Here is a 21,376-nt window from a genome sequence, read left to right as displayed (position 1 = left end):
AAAACCTCATGCTGTGGCAGTAATCTGCTCCACTATCTAGGCAATCCGTGTGGGGTTAGGGTGATTTGCATAGATGCGTGGGTGGATGCTGTCACATGATCACGTCACCGTAGCATCCCTCGATGTGTATGTCTACTGTCTCTAGCTCTATCATAATACACAGGACACTGTTGGATGAAAACATATGCCCATCTCTCTTTTCTGCAAAGAAATCAAGGATTTCACCCTCCATTCAAATACATTTATATGCTTATTTTGATTCGTTTCAGTTGAGTAAAGGAATGGACTCATTCTGTGCTACTGAGTTGGTTTTGTCGTTAATAAACTTTGCAGTATACAATATTTACATTTTTTAAATAGTAACACATTGGTGTAAAATATCTTCCCAAAACCTTCATAATGAAGGTATAGTTAAACCTGGATAGAAAGAGGAGACATAATGGGAGATATTACAAATGTTTTTTATAGGCAGGTGGTATTTATACACAGGTTTGTTTTACCACATGTTTCAAGGCAATATGATACATGTACATTGTTTCAAGGGAAAATAAAAATAATGTAGTCTTTATCGACAAGTTTTCGCTAAAGCAGGTTTGACTGTATTGTTACAGGATTAAAACATAGACTTTTAAAGGCCAAATTCCTAGTCCAAACACACTGTGCAACACCTACATGCCCACAGCATGGAAAGGGTTAAATTGATGCTGTGGTACTTGTCATGTAAATGAGTTCCTAGTGGGTTGTATGGGGGTAGAAGAATCTGTACGTTTATTTAAGCGTAGAATTTACCAAAATTAAACCTCGCAGCATTTGTCATATTTCGTCTAGCTGGATTTCTTCTACCGTAATGACTTTTTAACTTGAACCTTGTGTCATGGTGGATTCTTACAATTTGAAAGCCATCTCCATGTCATAGAAAAACAGCCCTACAATGTACAGTGTATGGAGGAAACAATATTGAGTTATACTGTATACTAATCTAGCCTATGATTTATTTGTTTCAGCCAAATATACTGGTGGATCGATCTATACATGTTTTTCTCTAATATATTTCATTTTTTTGAATCCTCATGCATGCCTGTCATTGTGGGTTTATTGCTTACAGAAGCATACATATAGGAGTGAAAGCTGACTCTGTGATAGTCCCATTTTCTGACGCACAAAGAATGACATGATATTTAATCTGTACTGATAGATTGTGTGTTTGGAGCCAGAAGGGTGTTAACTACAATCGTTTCTACACAGAGTCAATGCCCTTCTGGCTCCGAACAGAGGGTATGATTTCCAAAGCGGATGATCTTATTTCACACGCTGTCTGATTTATTGCTTTGGTTAAACTTACTGGTTGGAATTGTCAAGCAGAGGGATAATTAAACTAGATTATTGAAGGAAAGTAGTACTTGTGCAGATTATATGAAGAGTAAGGCGTTTTACAAGCAGATGTATTTGTATGAACCTCAAGATTTGAATGTGTTTTGCTATTAATGCATAAGATGTTTTACAAACAGATATGCCTGTATGAACCTGGGGATTTGAATGTGTTTTGCTATTAAGGCATTACAGATTTTAGTAGCTTTTACAAACTTCTATTGAATTTCTGAGGTTTGATGTACATGTAAGCTCTGTAATGGAAGTTGTTTTACATGAAACAGTGATATATCCCAGATTCATTATTTTATCTGAAGTCTGAAAATTGACTTACAAGCAAACAAATAAATAAAACCAAATAAAGTTCTACATTATCCTGAAATATTTCATCTACAAATTTGTGATGACCCTCCAGACTAGGGAGGGCTGTTAACTAATTTAACTTTTTATTTTAATCACTGACAGACTGCTTTTTTTTGCATTTTTATTTCAAATAGGATCGGGGGGGGGGGGGGAGGGGGCATGATAGTAGCCCATGGGTAGGATTGAAGAAAAGATAGCATCCAATAGTTTCATTGGCAATCATGCTGCTGCTACCAATTCTTTGTATATAAACAATCTCCATTAGAAGAGTAAAAAGGTTAATCTCATTACCTCGCAAATTGGCAACAAATCTGCTGCGGTGCACTTAAAAAAAAAGTATACGTTTGTATTGCACATGTGCATGCAGGGCAGGGATGCACAACAGAGCCTTTTAGCATTGGGAACTTTATTGCCCCGTCCAGGGACCGGCCAGCTCTGTGTGTGCATGTGTGTGTCAATGACCTGTTAAAGCCTGCAGTCAAACAGTGTCATGACGGATAATGGCCGACCCGCTCGTGCCGTTGCAGCATTGACGCTAGCTCCTCTGCCGCCCCGCATCCATGCTGTCCCTCAAATCGATAACCCGAGACACGTTCCAATTGCGATGATGGTATAGCAGCGATTCTTAGTTGCCCATTTGTATTACTTGTAGATTTGGGACTGTAGGAGAAGCGTAGTGGTGTATGAGGGTACCGGTTTTGCTCAGAGGGTATATTCTTCATGTACATGTTAGTGGGTACACATCTATTCATCTACATGTAGCCTACACATCTCCAGTAAATGCCCTTGTAATATTATGTTGCTTTTGTTTATTGAATAGTGAATCGCAAACATAAATGATTACATCCTATTGTTTGCTTGATTTAATTCCCTTCCTGCTCTAAACAGATGGTAAAACAGAGGATTATACCCATTTTTTACCCAGGCCTTAATTCAGTAAAAGCATTGATATCGGGTTTAAGCTAAACATTAGGGTTAGTGTTAACTGTACAGGCGTAGTTTAAGATGAAAAGACCAAAAGGACATATCTGTTGAATGCCAGTAGGATGTTCAATCTGCATTGAGTGATACAAGTTAATGCCTTTCTGGCTCTGTGCAGAAGATTTACTCAATGTTAAGGTTATGAGTTAAAGCCCTACAGAGGATATGATAAGTTGAATGTACATCATCTGTAAGAAGGAAGTTATGCTTTTTTCTGGGGAGATCGACATCTCAAGTAGATATTGACATATTAAAAGTTAATGTTGAAAACAGAGAATTTTCACTGTTTTGATCTGAATATCATTTTTAGAATTATTCTGTATTCTAAATATCTACAATTTGAAAATCATATGTTTAAGATTTTGATAGCATTTTGAGAACAGGAATCACGTACATGTAGTATTTTTAAATTCATATTTAGTTTATTATACATACAGTACACCATTATTCCATATTCATCTGCTGAAAAAAAAACTTTAAAGTTTCAACTTTCAAAACCGATTTTGTCTGTTTTGAAGCAGAAGGATGTTAACTCATATATTTTACACACAGTGAGTAAACGCCCTTATGTCTCTGAACAAATTATTCATCAAATTTATTTTACATTTAAAAGGTGTTTATACATAATGTCTAATGCCTGAAAGGGGGCTTTGATGCTAAATATTGTCTAAGCTTTCTACAGAAGGTATTGAAATACTGAAGCCATTATAGAAATGGACATAAAAATTAACATCCCTCTTTGCTCTGTCCATGTTCTATGAAATTTTGACTAAGGTCCACAATGCATGTATAATGATCCAATTAATCATGTTTCCCGCTTTCAACAAACAATATTTACTGTTATCAATGTATACTGTTATTTACAAATCAAATGTGAATATAAAATTCATTATGGTAAGTTTTATGATGTGATACATGTACATGTACATCTACAGTAGATGTTAATGTACTGAAATAAAATGAATGTCTTTGTGATGTTAATAGTCTGTAATCATGTTCTTTGTTATTATGTCAGATAACATTCCAATGTAAAAGTAGCTTTTCTTACGCTGAGAAGTGTTCATGCTATTGGCTAAGATACATCTATAGTAGATGACGACATACTGAAAACTTACATCAATCATTCAACCGGATCTCTTTGAAATGTTTACTCTTTGAAGCTTTCAAACACTTTTTACCTTCTTACTCTGGTTCTCTACTTTACACTAAAAGCAGCTTTGTCTGAGAATAGATTTTTTTAAATCTTTTTATAGTGAATTGCTTTTTCTTCGACTTGATTACTTGTTTAAGTTACTCTTGTAAAAGCAGATCTTTTAAAAATGATTATACCACTCCTGCCAAGTGGAATTATCATGCTTTCATAGTTGGTTTAAACTTTAAAGTAACTTACAAATGTATGCGTTCATCCCTTTATTATTTGATCGCAGCAAAATGATGATGATGGTAAACTCGCATTTCCCTTTAAATATGATTTGTTTTTGGTCTACTTAGAAGAGCACAATGTGTCAATATTCGCCTTTAAAGTTTGGCATGTGACATCAATATTGCATTCATTTGTGTTGGAATTAAGAAAATGTATATCGACTATTTAGAGCCAAGATCACGAAGGGCATTAACAAAAAATAATTTACTTGTACCTGGATTCAATATGGTTCTAACTTTTATGACATCCTTTTATGACATCCTTTAGAAGAATCATATTACTAAGGATTTCTACGAAGTTATTGATCAATCTTTCAATAGAATTCCACATAATTGTAATGGGTTGTCGTTTCATTGCATTTCTTTTAAATGTACATTCTTCTCTATTCATCATATTTTTGGGACACCCTGTAGGCAAAATCATATCATTTACATGTACATGTATGACCACAACATCACATTATTGATCGATCGTAACTTGTAATACCAGATAATTCACAATTGTAATGAGTTGTCTTCTAATTACATTTCAATAGAAGCTACATGTGTCATTACTGGTAGGAAGGAATTCCTTGAATGCTGTGAGCGCCGAAATCGGCTGCCTCGCAGAGCCGGGGTAATAGTAGGAGCGCCTTGAGCACCATGCATGGTGGATATGTGCGCTATATAATTATCCAATATTATTATTATTTTATTATTTTTAATTACATTTCTATTGAAGCTATTTCTTCTATGTTTTTGGGACACCCTGTAGAAAGAATGTTATCACTTATTACCACAATATGAAGCTAATGATGGATCATAAAACAGAAGGGCAGGTAATGGCAACAACCTATGGCGACATTATATACTTGTAATGAACCTATCACCTCTAGTACTATTAATATGCTGCCAACCATTTCATCAGAACAGATGCGTCACTGTCATTTTGTGAATGGAATTATATGCATCCTTGATTGTGGTATGGCCAGTTCTCGCCTTACCAATCATCATTTACAATGTACATGTAGGCTTGTCCATGTAGGCCTGTCACAGTACAGCTGCTGGAACAAGTCATGAAGGGGATCTCCTTGTCCTAACTGACTCTGTACTATGATCTCATAGGTGAGGCTGAGGTGAGCTGGTTTATTTTGTAGGAGATACTGGTAAATTCCCTCTGAAACAGAAATTTTGTCAAGCTTCAAGGTTTCTTTATTTTCCCACATAATAACACATAATCAAATGAATTTGCAATTTATACAAATTCAATAACATAATATTAAACAAAAGATTCATCAAATAATTACACAATTATTCAAATAAATCATTTAAGATTGGCACAGTGGTAAAAACATAATGGCGGAGTCTATTAAAAAAGCATGGCTTGTATTTTATAGACCCCTTGAGAATAAATAAAAGTTACAAGTGCTCTATAATATAAATAAAAAAATATATGTATAAAAATGCTTAGGTAATCCTACACCCTTCCCCCCCCCCCCCCCACACGGTACAAAACAAAAAGGTTGTCTTTAACATCAATGTATACACATAATTTTTACAGATGTTAGAAATAATATATTAAGAATCAATGTAACTGTATAAGTACTCTGTACCACTTTGTGCGGTTTTGTCAACACATATTTCACCATATTGAAGAATCGTGTTGTAGGGTACTTTAGTTTGGGCCTCTGATTGCAGAAAAATCTATCTTTTTATTAAGAGTTATTAGTATCAAATAAAACAAGTACATGCACCTGTGGTAAATGTTCAAGTTTCTTCAGATTTTGTGATTATTGGGTGCTATGTTTAATTCTTCTTTCAAATGGCAAAGCAACTAGCAATTCAAAATCTTGTAACTTACATTGGAAATCAAATCGTAGTATTCCTGCAAATTTCTTTTCAACCTTAGGCATTGATATTGCAGTAATTGTTGTGATTATTTGATTGTTTATTACATGCCAATACTCCATATTGTAGTGCTGTTGGCTGATTGTATGCTCCTTGGTCAAATTTCAACTTCATGCAGAGTTCATCATTTCATCTTATGACCCAACATTATACAAAATCCTAACCTTAAAAGCTAAACTAAAAGTCAGTGACAAACTTAAATCCTAACCCTATCTATGAAGAAATACTTCCAAAATAAAGCCCAGAACAAATGTTGCATTACCCATGCATTGAACACATGCGTTGAACACATGCATTGAATACCCATTTGTATTTGGACATACATCTACAGTATAATGTATGTGCAAGACAGGACAGGACAAAATTTGAAGCGACTCTGGGACTGTCCCATTCACCTCGAAGCGACGGGCCGGCCGCCCACTGTGTGGGATATTTATTTTTGCAGACTAAATAATCTGACCCTAAACGTCTCTCATGCCCTGGGACATCACTGCTCCTATGACGTCAGATGTCATTCTCCGGCTGCCTTAACTGATTGACTGCCGCCATTAAAAAGGGTTGCCAATTTGATTGTACCGCCGGCGGCGCATTACTCCCCTCCTGGGGGGTGTTTCACAAAGATCCTAAGTTGAACTTATCTCTAAGTTGGAAAGCCGTTAGCATCTTTGAAAATATTTTGTAAAAGTTATTTAAAAGGCATAAAATGTTGATTCAAATCGCTCATATTTTCTATTATCAAGGAGATTTCATGTCCTTGATGTGGAATTTATGAAAAGTCTAAAATACTTGAATTTCTGCTTTTGAATATATTTCATTTTAAGGCTCCAATGGCTCTCCATAATTTTAAAGTCCAACTTAGAGTTAAGTTCTACTTAGGATCTTTGTGAAACACCCCCCTGGTTTGTGTGTTTGTGTTATGGCTTGTGACGTCATACTCGTGGCTGACAGCAGCTGTGATTGACTGGCTGGGGTAAAAGGCTGCCAATGTGACATCAAACATTTGTCTTGCGAGGGGAATGTTTGTGGCCCGTGGCGACAAATGCAGCATATGCTTTATTTACCCCTTGCATATTCAGTCTGTGCAGAGCAAATGAGTCCAGGATATTTGGTGCAGATGAATGTAGAGTTTAATATTCAAGGACAAAATTTGGCATGAGATAACAAATCTTTTTGAATACACCTGTCCTTTATCTTCAGAAATGTCATCTGTGTAATAAATTGAGTAAAGAAAAGATTTATATGCATTTCATTATAGCGTGTTGTCAGTCAATACATTTAAAAAGTGTTAATCAATATTTGTTTTTCTTTACCATAAAGCATTGAAGAAAATGAAATTATTTGTAGATGAAATATTGTGTCAAACATGTTAAAGATACAAGTTTATTTCTTCTTCTTCTCCTTCTTCTTCTTCTCCTTCTTCTTCTTTTCTTCTCTTCTTCAAAAAAAGATAATTTCAATTCAGGTAAGGCAAATTCTTTGAAAAGAAGAAACCTGCCATCTTTGTAGAGCGAATAGATTTGAAAAAAATATCACAAAAATGTAACCCCCCCTCCCCCTCCAAGTGCTTTCTTTTATGTGTGTAGTTCTTGAAACATGGAGCAAACACAGGTTTTTACCAGTCTTTATCTCTTCTCTCTACAGAAATGCCATTGATCTGATGTAGGAGGGAGAGGCGAGAAGTGATCACCATGCTGATCAAGGAGTATCGAATCCCTCTACCACTGAGTGTGGAGGAGTATAAGATTGCTCAGCTCTATATGATACAGGTGAGTAACACGGGACGATAGTATACAACTATTGGATGTTTGTGAGGGAGATAGTAAAACTATTGCATGAGGTGAAAAATGCAGCTTATCTCTTAAAATAGAGACTGCTTGTAGCCAAGTTAAACTTTATGCTGGATTTGTCACGCTGTATCAAATCCCTCTATGACTGAGTGTTGTGGAAAGTAAGATTGCTGAGCTCGATAATGATACATTGTACATGTACATGTAAGAGTAGTGATGCGATGCAATAGCAAACAAATATATCATGTTTATGAGGGAGATAGTAAATTGTTTCATGAGATGAAAGATTTGGCTGTTCACTTGTAACAAGACGGTAGCCGAGTTGAATGAAAATCTGCATCTTTTATAAGATGACTTTTTTGTTCCATTTCATGAATGAAAACATTCAATTGTTGTGTTTTAAGCCAGAATGACATTAACTTATTCTTAGAATAATGTGGGTCGATTAATGCACTATTTGCCTCAAACAGAAACAAATTTTATTTTAGAGAACACTGAAAATAATATATCACAGAAAACATATAATTTTAGGGACAATCTACCTGATGCTATGTCTTTTCTCACACTCCAAGTCCCAAATTCACAGAGGAGGTTTAAATTTAACATATAGTTTAAATCTTCATTTACACAACCCATGGTCTCAATTCAGTGCAAAATAAGCGTGACACAGTCAGAGGTCCAATATTAGACACGCACAAGGCAAGGTACGCTTATTTTGCGCCAATTTTTTTAATCATGGGTTATGTAAATGAGGGTTTAAACCAAAAATGTTAAACCTCCTTTGTGAATTCGGGCCCTAGAGTCTAAAGCCATCAAGCTGCCCATTGCAACCATATGAGCAGTGGCGTAGACAGGTTCGTACACCTGGGGGGGATGACTCAGGGGCGGATCTAGCTATTTGCTAAGGGGGGGTTGACCAATAATGACGATGCGGAGCATCGTCCACGAGCCGCAAAGCGGCGAGCCGATTTTTTTTTGGGTGTTTATTTGAACCCCGTAAGTGATGTTTTCCTGGCATCTATTAACACAATGGAGACCATAAAAAGCAGTGCATGATAACGTCTTTTTAAATCAAGTAACAGTTCAATACACAGTTATATCCAGAGTTATCATGTGTTTGGTTAAGTTACCAGATGAGTTGAATATCGTCTCACAATATTTGCACTTGAAAGGGTTTCTCTCCAGCGTGCGTTCTTTTTTCTTTTTTTTTTTTTTTTTTTTTTCTCTTTTTTTTTCCTTTTTTTGTTTTGTTTGTTTTTTGGGCCGCCCAAGGGGGGCTTAAACCCCCTAAACCCCCCCCCCCCCGTAGATCCGCGCCTGTTTAATCTTGTGGTTATCTTGTGGTTTCCAAACCACAAGATAACCACAAAATACTTGTAAGATTTTCTTTTTTTTTACCGTCTGAATTGGCTTTCACCGTGTGAATGCGGCTAATAACAATAAACACAATTACAATAATGATGAGGATTATTATTATCATCATCATAATTATTATTATTAATATTATAATTGTTATCATTATTATTATTACTATTATTATCATCATTATGACTTATTAAGTAAGCAAATATCATTCCCCAAAACCTGGGGGGGGGGATGATTGTACATGCCATCCCCCTCATCCCCCCCCCCCCCCCCCCCCCCCCGTTGTCTACGCCCCTGCATATGAGAAACATGTCGTGAAAAAAATGAAGATACAGTGATTTTATATTTAACCCTAGTCCTAACCATGAACCTAAACCTACATTGCCAGCCAAGGTGCAGTTACAACCCTGACCCAAAACCATGTCACAGCCCTGACCCAATTTGATTGATAAAATACATTGTGAATCAAATTTTGCTGGAGCAAGCATCAGATCACTGGTAAAAAACAGTCACCCATGAAACGAAGAGTCCCTTTCCCAATTATTGAAGATGTTTTCGACCATGATTTCCCCGAAACTAGCCATTTATGTTCCTCGCTCAATATGAGTGGATTGCAGCGAGTATCACCATAAAAAGTGCAAACATTGAAATTACGATGGCGTAAGATCAATCGGAAATCTTGGGATTGAACTGCGGTTGATCTCTGACATTTCAAGCGTGACAAAGTTGATGAGAGTCAACAAGAAGGTGGTTTGTAAGCGAAAATAGCATTTCTTGGAATCGTGGGGCAGAACTACTTTTGCATTTCTGTGGGCAAGGGGGTGAATGATATATTATTTTTAGAAGGAGAAGATTTTATGCGCCACTTTTATTTGCTTTGGTTTTTTGTTGCTTTTCTTTTTCTTTTCTTTTTTTTTCTTTTCTTTCTTCTTTATCACTTGTCATTTCATTTTCTTGTTTTAATAATAATAATAATAATAATCTTTAATGGTCCACTCGAAATTTTATTAAACCGAAACGGAAATTTATTTTGCCCAATTGATCGTGAGCCCGGCAGCCACTGAGCAGCGCCAGATAGACGTTGCTCTATCCCTTATTGTTGAACGCCAAATAAGGTAGCAACAACTCCCATCTTTTAACGTCTTTTTGGTATAACGTGGCCGGGGTTCGAACCCACGACCTCCCGGTTGTGAGGCGGACGCTCTACTGACTGAGCCAACATATGTGTGTAATTAGTAATTAATCATATTAAAGTGACTTGGTAACATTGTTGAAGGTTGATGAAAAAATTGCTTAATTTTTGTATAAAATGTTACTTACTATATTCCTTCTACTGTACTAACCCTCTGAAATGCAAAAAATCCTGAAAAAAATCTCGAACCACGAAGATATCTATGGTTTTCTTTGAAGGAGTTGATGTATGACACCCTCTTACAGTGATTAACAGTAAATTCTCCCAACCATTTTTGAATTTTCCCAACCGTTTTTCCATGAAAAAAAAAACATAAAACAGGCTATAAAAAATCTGTCAACACTTAAATGTCTGGAATGGTATGTAGAGCCATGTTATTGCTTTGTGAAGATTTACATTCACCTAAAGTGTAAATAAATTGTAATAATATATTTGGGAGAATTAAGGAATCGATCAGATAAGTTTTTCTCAATTTGTACCATGAATAATGGTCCGTTTTCACTCAAATTTTCAGATTATCTTTAATTGTACATCTAGCATTGAAGTCACTAACTTAGCACTGCTATCTCTCATCTGAACAATGTTACCTAGTCCCTTTAAATCAAATCAGTTGAGCATGTGGCATGTGTATATATGCCTCTAGTACGTTCTTACAAGGATACTTATCTTTCGGTTATATTTAGATTTTAGTAAATGTAAAGCTGCTTTTCTTATGCTGAAAAGTGTTCATACATCTATAGTAGATGTCGACATACTGAAAACATATGTCAATCAATCATTCAATCAGATCTCTTTGAAATATTTTACTACTTAGAATCAACTTCATTTTACAGCATTTCATAAGTGAGCAAATCTACCTACTGGTAACCCCCAAAAAATATTATCGGTGACAAAAATGATAAATCTTAAATTATCAACTCACAATATGGATTCTTGAAGTTGCAAGCATTCTAAATGTTTCAGAGCTTGTTGCCCTACTACTGCCTCATAGGTGTATCCATAAATGTTGAAAACCTGTTTCCTGGCCTTGCACAAGTTTATCGGTTTGTGAAACCAGCGAAGAAACATGCAAATTGCAGACTGTATGAACTTTGCACTTTCACGTTTAATAATGTCAATGATCTCTTAGAGATAAATCAGTGCTGAGCTGATGAACTGGATTCTCAGAAATCAGATGAAATTAGTGACCCTTTATTTTAGCACCATCATTTGTCTCTCTGTTAAAGCCTCACTGTCCTACTTGTAGCTACTTGCTCCCTCTATATAGAAAACTTCCGCAATCGGTGCCTTTTGGTCCCCCATGATCCTCTTTTTCTTATGTTAGTTGAGAGCTGAGTTAATGAGATAGCCACCTGTCAGTGACCTCTCTGTGTGGTCTAATCCCTTCTGGCCCAGTAGTATTGACGGTCTTTAAGGCTATAAACAACTACAGGTGGAAATCTACCACCCTCAATCATACATGTTGACCATTCTTCCATTTCCAAGAACCACAGAATAGATCAAGGGATCATTACTGAGAATAAAGATGAAGAAAAAAGTCTTCACATCTTTTGGTTATTTTTGTACCATACTGACCACTTTAATACTTTCAGAGGGGCAATAACATGTGTCTTATACCACAGGGGTGATTCCTTTCTCGGTATATACAAGCATTTCATGGATGTATGTACCCTATATTACACACCAAATCAATATTTTGTGAAAGGGTCTCTTTCCTCATTTGAAGAAAGGGCCTCGATCTTTCCTCTTTTGAAAGACCTCAAGACATCTAGTGCTTACTCAGCTAACAGTATTTTCTTGGAATTACAGCACAAAATTAGCTAGTTTTTCTAGGAAAAGGCATTATCAAGAGGAGTTTGTTTTTGCAGCGATCTTTTCTGAGGGGGGGGGGGGGGTAAAGATTTCAAAGCCTCACACATTCCTTGTAAATTATAGTCCAATTCATTTGAAGTTGGAAGCCTGAAGTCTATTTCACCTGGCAAAGGAGATGAAAATTACAGCGTATTAATAATGTTACAATGTACAGGGGGTGTACATGTATTTCAAAGGAAGACCAATGTCTTATGAAGAACCGTGAGATGTAACGTGTGCAATTTGTACATACATGTACAGGTGTATTATTATTTATTTTATTTTATTTGCCATTGTTCATGATCCTTTATTTCGGATTCCGGATTTTCCAGAAGTATGACTTATATCTTTAAATGAAGACGTAGTATGATTTAAAATATAACAGCTGGTTACTTAGGTCATAGATACAGCGTTTGTCATAGTTTGAAGTATTGTATTAAAGGTATTGGGTAACTGTACCTCTGATTCTAAACAAAATCCTGGATTTAGCTCATGCTGCAATCATAATTATAAACCTGTAGGTCAGAAATGAATCCCATGACTTTTACAAGACATTCAAATGTTTGATTATCAAGATATTGATGATTGGAATTCAAAATTTCAAAAAAAAATTCCCAACAAATTTTTTTTAACACTACAGTCTTTTGGGAACTGGAAACATTGTTAAACAATGCCTTTAAGAGAAGGAAAAAACTCTCTGATTACTCTCTAAAAAAAAATCGAGTGATCATGGACGTCACTCCTCTGGAGAGTGAAAATGTAGTGAAAATAGAGTGAACATTCACTCTTTTCTTCTTAGAGAGCACTCTAAAATCAATCGATTTTCACTCCTAAACAAGTGATCACGGACGTCACTCCCAAGAAAGTGAAAATAGAGTGAAAATTCACTCTTTTTTTTAAGAGAGTATAATCCTTTTTCAGCTTGTTTAGACAATCATACCTTTTGTAGGTCCCGTGATGAAACTCATGTTCTTTTTCTTTAAGATTGTGCTTACAAATTATCCAAAGTCTTTTATTGACATGCATATGATGCAGGACTTTCATATGTCAGTTATGTTTTGAGGAAAATATTAAATAGCTTCTTTAATTCATCATTACTTGAAAGTGAAATGAACTCCGTAATGATGATTTTTCTGCCAATTAGTAGCATTGGTATTTATCATTAGTCATTTACTTAAACAAGGCAAGTATAGCTTTCTTAGACTATTTAGTACAGCGATTTTAGGAGTCTCAGTTTTAAGAAACTTATGAAAGTGACTTCCAGGATGTTTATCTTTTGAATACAAAGTGTTTTGAGGAAAATATTAAATAGCTTCTAAAGTGAAAGTGAAATCAACTCCATAATGATGACTTTTCTACCAATGAGCGTTGATATTAATCATTGGTCATGTATGAGGAAATAAAAGTGATTATGTTTATCTGTTTAATGCAAAGTCATTCCAAAAAGATCTGTTTCAGTTTGAATGTAACATAACTAGCCAGTGTTTTATGAACCTACTACACTGTAGTCAACGAAGATATATATATATATATATATATAAAATTCATCAATTATTAAATTAAATTCTTGAAAATCGTAAACAGGTTGGTGGGTCCAGGGATATTTTTTTGTCATTCACAATTACTTGATTTCTATAAGAAGAAAAAAAATACTTTGCAACAGTGTAGAAGTGTGAAGAGTATTTAAAAGGTATTTATCAAATTACTTTGCACATATTATGAGAATCAGGTGTTAACTCATATACATGTACTTAAACACATATTTAATACCCTTATGACTCCAAAGAGATGAGATGAAGGCTTTTAACAGCAAAGATTTTCCTGCAATTTGACTCTCAATTTGTAGATGATGACTTAGAATTCATTTATCATCAGTAAAAGTTTTAAGGAAAAAAAAGTAGACAAAAATGATAAAAGCCCTATGTAAAAGGCTTGGAGAGTAATATTTGATCTATTTTCATCAGAATCACGGAAGATCTTTCCAATCTCACTCTCAAATAGCATGTATTTTCAGTACTTTTGTATAGACAGGATAAAATGACTTCTTGGAACTGGATTCTAAGTTCAAGCTAGTGTACCTTGAATAAAATGTGGAATTGATTCTGTTTGCCCAGTGACTTTGGTAAAGTGTGAATACCTGAAATGAATCACGGGGAGGCCATACTAGGTATTACAGTCTGTCATCATCTTTAACCATTTTCATTTCAAATCATATTTTTGGTTGTGAAGTGAATTGGAATATTATTGACTTCCCTTCAGTAGGGGCACTAAGAATAGATTTCCCCAGATTAACACAAATGAAGAGTGTTGTTTGCTACAGAATTTGTGGAAAAGTGATGATCAAAGTGATGATCAAGACGAACAAGGCTTGTTCGTCTCTTTCGTAGAAACGGTGACCTACCGAATCAATAATCCAACTGAAAGGGTCTCTTCCCGCCCACATGTTAACTCTTTAAAGGTGTCTAAGAATGGCATTTCTGGGAAATGGAGGGTGGAATAAGGTGTTATTCATGTAAAGAGAGATTATACATTGATTCCAGCTTCAGAGATGTTATTAGGGAAGTGTTTTCCTAGTGACAGACCGAGGTCTTTGAAAAGGTCTATGTGGAATATTAGGGTTTTTATGTGGAAAGTAATTCTATTCCTAGCCTCTGTGATTTCAAAGGAAACCCTATTTTGAACATTCCCAGATTTATTTGTTTTTCCCAACTGTAAGGCAACAGAACAAATTTTTTAATGCCTTTTTTCCTTCTAAATTTAGATCCAGATTATGTTATTTTTTCTTTGGCTGGAGCTCTCTTTTGAGTTTGTGGATAGACTATTAAAGTCACTTTTTGAAATCCATAGCAAGAACTAGATAATAATTTCCTTCTATTTTTGGTTGATTCAAATTATATGAGGTTAATAATATTTTAATGTTTGTGTATTCTTTTTGTGGAAAACTGGGTTTACATTCAGGTTAGTTTCTCTCTATATTTTCATTACATTACAAACATCCCCCCCCAAAAAAAAAAAAAAAATAAATAAATAAATAAATAAGATTAAAAAAAAATAAAAAAATAAAGAGACATAATTCTATATTCAGTGTGTTGTCGGTCTGCAGTCGGTCTCATCTGTGTAACTGGCGTGTTAACTCATTAGATTATACTTTCAAATCAACAGTTTGAACCATTTAATAGCACATCTTCATCTGCAAGATTTAACCTATTTATCAAATGAAATAAAACAACATATTCACAGTAACAGTCAATAAAAAATATAGACTTTTGATTGATTGATCTAAGGTACACGTACTGTTTTATTTTCACAGTTGTTTTAAAAATGACGTAGAGATGATTTGAACACATCAATTTATTTTCCTTATGTTCCTTTGATTTCTGTGGGGGTGGGTGAGATTGAATTCGGTGTAAGATAAGTCGGCGAAGCTGGTATGAAAAATAATAATCGGGTAAAATTTTGGGTAGGTGTTAATGGAGAAAAGTGGTCTTAAATGTTTGATGTAATTCTTCAAAAACCATTTGGAGAAGTGGGTAAAAATCAATATAATGGATTATGAGTCAGGGTGGCTGGTACATTAACAGTTCCGGTAGAAAATGTGAAAAGTGATTTTGTCAAAGGTTAATCTTTGTTCAGTTTGTGTTGATAAAATAAATTCTGTTAATGTGGTTATGGTTTGTGCAATTTGAGTAATGAGAATATAATGAATTCATAGACAAAATGTAATACACTTTAACACAAATCCATTATGTACTTTACATGCTCACAACTCAAAAAATCACATATTATTCATACAGTGTACAGTATATACATTTACATGTACCTGGTGCATCTACTAATGTATACGTAACAGTGTCTCAATATGCTCAGATATTCTTTTTTTCTTCAATGCCTACTGTATTTTCTCTTTTCAGCAACACAACTAATAAGATGGGAGGTTTACTCGGGAAAACATGTTTAGAATAGTATATGTATATATAGTATATGTATATAATAGTATATATATATATGTATACATGCACATCATTGTTGTATATTTCTTTAAACCCACTGAAAAGCAAATGCTCTCATTCCCTCATTCCTTTGGGTATTATATAGGGACTGCACAGTGCCTGTATACATTGGGTTACATGTAACAAAATTTGTCTTATAATTATATTTAAATGATTAAATAGTTGATAAAAACTACCTTCTGATGATAAAAGGAAGAGGAGAGTTGCATATTAAAATGCTCCAAGATAATGTCTGTTTGGAGCCAAAAGGGCATTAACTCTGTGTAAAAGTATATGAGTTAACATCCTTCTGGCTCCAAACAGATGATATACAAGAAGAAGTAAAATCTGACATAATTATAAACTGCAGTTATGATGGAGGGGAGGGAGGGGGGGGGGTGATAGTAGAAAATTAAAAGGGAACAAAAATCAGAATGCTGTGAGTTGCATGCATCCACAGCAGTAATTATGGATTAATATCTGATTTTCATTTTCATTTCTTCTTCTGGGCTTCCAATCACTCTCTACGGTGGTAATGCAGCATACGGTAGAGAAATCAGAGAAGACGAAGCGTGACCGCGAATACGGGATAACACTAACACATTCGTGACTGGGCCTTCCAATGGAACACTCCACCCTGCCTGTGCACATGTGCGTTTAGTCATGAACATGGGGGTTGGTTAAAAGAGGAGGCCCTATGAGATTGAATTCTGTGCGGTCTTGTAAGAAATGATTAAAGATTACAGAGACTTTATTTATTGCAATAAACCAATGCAGATATTACAGGAGGAGATAATATCTATTGAACAGTTATGAATTTTAAATGAAAATAATAATCTCTGGGATTGGTAGTTGTAAAGGTTTCATAATCTTCAATGAATGTTACTCTTTTAATTGGCAACATAATGATGTTCCATATGGAATGTTTTTTTCTCATAGTGAAAGAATAAAAAATATAAGACGAGGGGAGAGCAATTCTGTCTATACGTCAAAAAGGGTTATAAAAATGAGGAGAAAGATTTATACAGATATTATTCCTAGCTCTATATTTATCTCAATGTTCAATTCATTCCTAAATCCAAAAGCATTCTCCAATACATGACCATTTGATGTAATAATGCTTCTATTTAACAATGTCTTTCTTAAATGTAGTCCTCTTCATGTTTTCAATCATGTAAATACATTACAAATAAAATTGGGCATTCATTTAATCTATTATTAGAACTACATGTACATATCATTACGAGCATATTGTCAGTAAATATACCCAATGATTATTAAATACAAACTTTCATTAAACGAGAACCCATGATCAAACTACCACCCTTTTCTATTGCTATTGGTCCCATCCTCCGCTAAATTGATATCTGTGTGAGTATGTAGCGATCCGTCTATTGAATTGGCAGCGTCTGTTTTGTTGGGTCGCGCGAGTCGGCGTCTATTGTGTGCATAATTTCTGCATTGGAGCTGCTCCCGCGATCATGGAATTATAATTTGAGTTTATTTATAGACGTGGATGATTTGCAGACATGATGCGGTTGGTGTGTTGTGTAAAAGCGCTGTTTATGTCTCTCTGTCTGTCTCTGTCTCTATATCTTTAAATATCTCTTAAAGGCAGTGTATACAGTGAAGCATGATGAGGGCTACCGTAAGAAGTGTGGTCCTTTCCATCGCAGTGATATCGACTGCTTAAGAGAGATATTTGCCTAAAATCTACTGGGGAAATATTTGGCAAGAGTTGTGAAAATCAAATATGAAAATGAGAACATTGTCAAATTCATAATGCAGTTGAGTGTTTTATTTTTCTTTCACATCTTGTAATTTTTTAATTTAGAGATTCCATTGAATATTGTTGAGACTTGCCCTTTTTATCATCTGAAGTCTAAGAAATCTAACAAGAAAGTGTGAGTGTAGTGGCTAAGGAAAATTATGTATGAAAATCATAGTGTCATTTTCTTTGTAAGTTTGATCAGAATAAGGAACCAAAATCAATAAGTAAAAGACAAATTATTCAAGTTGTTTTATTTCTTGCATAATGTAATTTGAATTGCCTATATACATTTAATTTTTTAGAATGTTTATTTAAAATTACTACATCTATTTTGATTATGTGTGCTATATAAATTTATCCAAAAACTTCAGATATTTTGTTAATGTCAGTGATCAGTACACCTATCCCTATATGTTATGTACACAAACGAACAAACAAAACTTCTTCTTGATATCTTGTCTCTTTAAGATACATGCACTTGTTAGTTGAAGTATGACTAGTTTAGAACCTCATCACCTTGTAAAGAAGATGGTTAGGTGTGATGGCTCAGTGGTATAACAGTAAGTCTCATAACAGAGAGATCCTGGGTTCAATACTACTGTACTAAGCCAAATTGTTTTGTCCTTTGGTAAGGGTAAAAACCTACATAACCAAGTCCTTCAGCACGAGCTAAAACATGCTTGTGTTCTGATTTCTTGTCTACAGTAGATTTCTTAACTGACTAGTAAAATAGAATGATTTTATCATCATAATTTTATTTTTATTTTATTTTTTCCCTCCTTGCAGAAAAAGTCTCGTCAGGAAAGCAAAGGGGCTGGGAGCGGAGTGGAGATACTCATTAACCAGCCCTATGAAGATGGCCCGGGAGGCACTGGGCAGTATACCCACAAAATTTTCCACATAGGTAGTCATTTACCAGGTAAGAGACTAACAGGACTAGCTCTGAACAGATTATCAGGTGATTATTACAGTGTTAAGGCATTATTCCTAATAACCGAGTCGCTCAGAGAGGACTTCAAGCATCAGTCCACTGGTTGCTTACCCATAAGCATACAAACAAGCAAACAAACATATACATGTAGAGTGTTAAAGGGATCGTTTAACTATGTTAAATCTGAGATACACGGCCTTACGTGTTATCAGTGTCTGTGATATGGTGTAATATTGAAGCCCTAAAAAAAATGCGCTTCAAAATGATCAAGAAGTGCCTCAAAAAAGTAAAAATCTTCGAGTGACCGGTTTTACCATACTCGTTTTCCCCAATAGACTGTAGTGTTATGAAAACCGTCAGGCGAAAGGCTTTCAAAATTTGTAATTCCAATCATAAATATCTTGATAATCAGACAGGCGATCGGCTTGTAAAAGTCATGGGGTTCCTGACTGACCTAAAGGTTTGTAATTATCATTGCATCATGAGCTAAATCCAGAATTTTGTTTTAGAATCTGAGACAAAGTTACCGGATCCATTTAAGTTGATTTTTTTTTCTTATTATTATGTGGTATATGACCTATATGTACTGACCCCTCTCCCAACACTGTCACATGTTTAGGGACTTTTACTGACATAGAGCCTGGGGAGCCTGGGGAGTAGTCATGTGGAGCACTTTGGAGGCTGCCTGTAGACTCATCTGTTCAAACAAATTTGCCAATCCTGACCTTTTCTGAAGAGCCAAAAGCTCCACATTTCTTCACATTATGGGCTAAATAAAAGGTTGTAAAAGAAAAAATAGTCTGCTAAGATACAGAATGTTGTTAGCTCATACATGTACCGTAAATAGTTTATCACAAAGACCTTTCCTGAAGAGCCAAAAGCTCCATATTTCTTCACATTATCGGCTAAGAAAAAAGTTGCAAAAGGAGAAATAGTCTGCTTCTAAGACGCAGAGGGGTGTTAACTCATATCATTTATCACATAGACCATCTCTGAAGAGCCAAAGGCTCCAAATTTTCTTCACATTATGGGCTAAGAAAAAAGTTGTAAAAGAAGAAATAGTCTGCTCAGATACAGCAGGGTGTTAACTCATATAATTTTAACTTTTGAGCTGTGTGTCCTCTTTATTTTCTCATGTGTATTAAAAGTAATGATCCAAAGTATTGCTCTGAAAAGTGTACACAAAATAGGACTTCAAACAATGTTTCCCTTATTCCCAAGACGTCATGATACATTTTCATTAATTTCCTTAAAAGTTCAGTTACTCTTGAACCATTTTGCATTTCACGAGATAATCCGCCCGATTGGATTGCTTATGTCACGCCGCTGAATGGCAGGGTGTGAAACGGGCCGCTAAAGAGATTTATGTTATGATGACATCATATGTAAACATGTAGTAATGGAATGTGATGTCATAAAGTCCACTCTGTGGTGCTCCTAAACTGCAGGATTGCTTTAAAGGTACTATGTCCCATTTGCAGGCCAAAAAATGAAAAAGTTGAATTCCAACTGCATTTGAAAGATCATACTAATTTAGAACTTCCCTAAAAAAGGTAGAGCTTGAACATGTCTTTAAGTGGGAAAATAATGACTATTAGTTGTCAAATCGACTTTAGGGCTATAGAGCCCAAAAGTAATAGTCTTGATTTTCAGACAATTGTACCGAATGGTCATACGTTTTATGCTGCGCAAAGATTCAATCAGTTTAATCTTGGCCATCGCAAGAAGTGGGTTATTGATGTAGACAAATGCTCATGTACCCTTTACAACTCTTTTCATGTATGTTATTACCAAAGAAGAAAAAAGGCCAGTCAGTCACTTAATAGTGTCTGACAGTGAAGTCTAGCAAGTAAACGGGTTTCCTTGCATAATTTGAATATGAGGACACTGCTAACGTTTAAATTTTACAGATAAGACATTTATGACATATTCATAATTCCTGCAAAGTTCTACAGAATTTGAGGTTGGCTGCAAAAGGGACATAGTACCTTTAAAGGCGAGGTAGTACATTATTTGTATCTTGCCAAATGAAATGTGAGGAATTTATATCGACTAAGGTTTTTACACAAAATCGTAAAGGCATGTTTAAAGCTATAACTATTTCTTCTTTCATAGCTATTTCCATGGTACTTTTAAACTACTGGTGAAATGAAATGTTAGGAATTTTTCACTTCCAACAAGGTCTTTAAAGGAGGCCCTCTCGTCTCTCTCGTAAGATTGCTTCCTCACAATGTCGTGAAATTCCACTCCATTGTTCCTTTTAAGACCAATGATGTAATTTTGCACTTTCAACTAATATTGTGTTATTCACTCAGTTTTAACTTCCAAGTTGATTTAATGAGATTTATACAAATATAAAGAAAACCATTCTATTTTTCACTTTCAAATTGATTTAAGGTAATTTCATACTTTATCTTTCCTTCATTTTTTTGCCATGTCCAGGTCAATTCGATTGGGAGAAATATATGA

The 21,376-nt window shown here is 35.1% G+C and overlaps 1 protein-coding gene across 1 annotated transcript in view; it reads left to right on the top strand.

Moving 5' to 3' along the window:
* The window catches only part of LOC594807 (protein retinal degeneration B), an 87,952-nt gene that overhangs the window by 24,487 nt on the left and 42,089 nt on the right, over positions 1–21,376 (top strand). The window contains exons 3-4 of the mRNA XM_030991901.1: positions 7,663–7,787; positions 18,763–18,895. Of these exons, the coding sequence (XP_030847761.1) occupies positions 7,710–7,787; positions 18,763–18,895 (211 nt within the window). The 5' untranslated portion in view covers positions 7,663–7,709. The remainder of the gene's footprint in view (positions 1–7,662; positions 7,788–18,762; positions 18,896–21,376) is intronic.

Source organism: Strongylocentrotus purpuratus, unplaced genomic scaffold (genome assembly GCF_000002235.5).
Source record: "Strongylocentrotus purpuratus isolate Spur 01 unplaced genomic scaffold, Spur_5.0 spur5_scaffold_2, whole genome shotgun sequence".
NCBI classification, from domain to species: Eukaryota; Metazoa; Echinodermata; class Echinoidea; order Camarodonta; family Strongylocentrotidae; genus Strongylocentrotus; species Strongylocentrotus purpuratus.
This window is presented reverse-complemented; position numbering and strand designations above follow the sequence as displayed.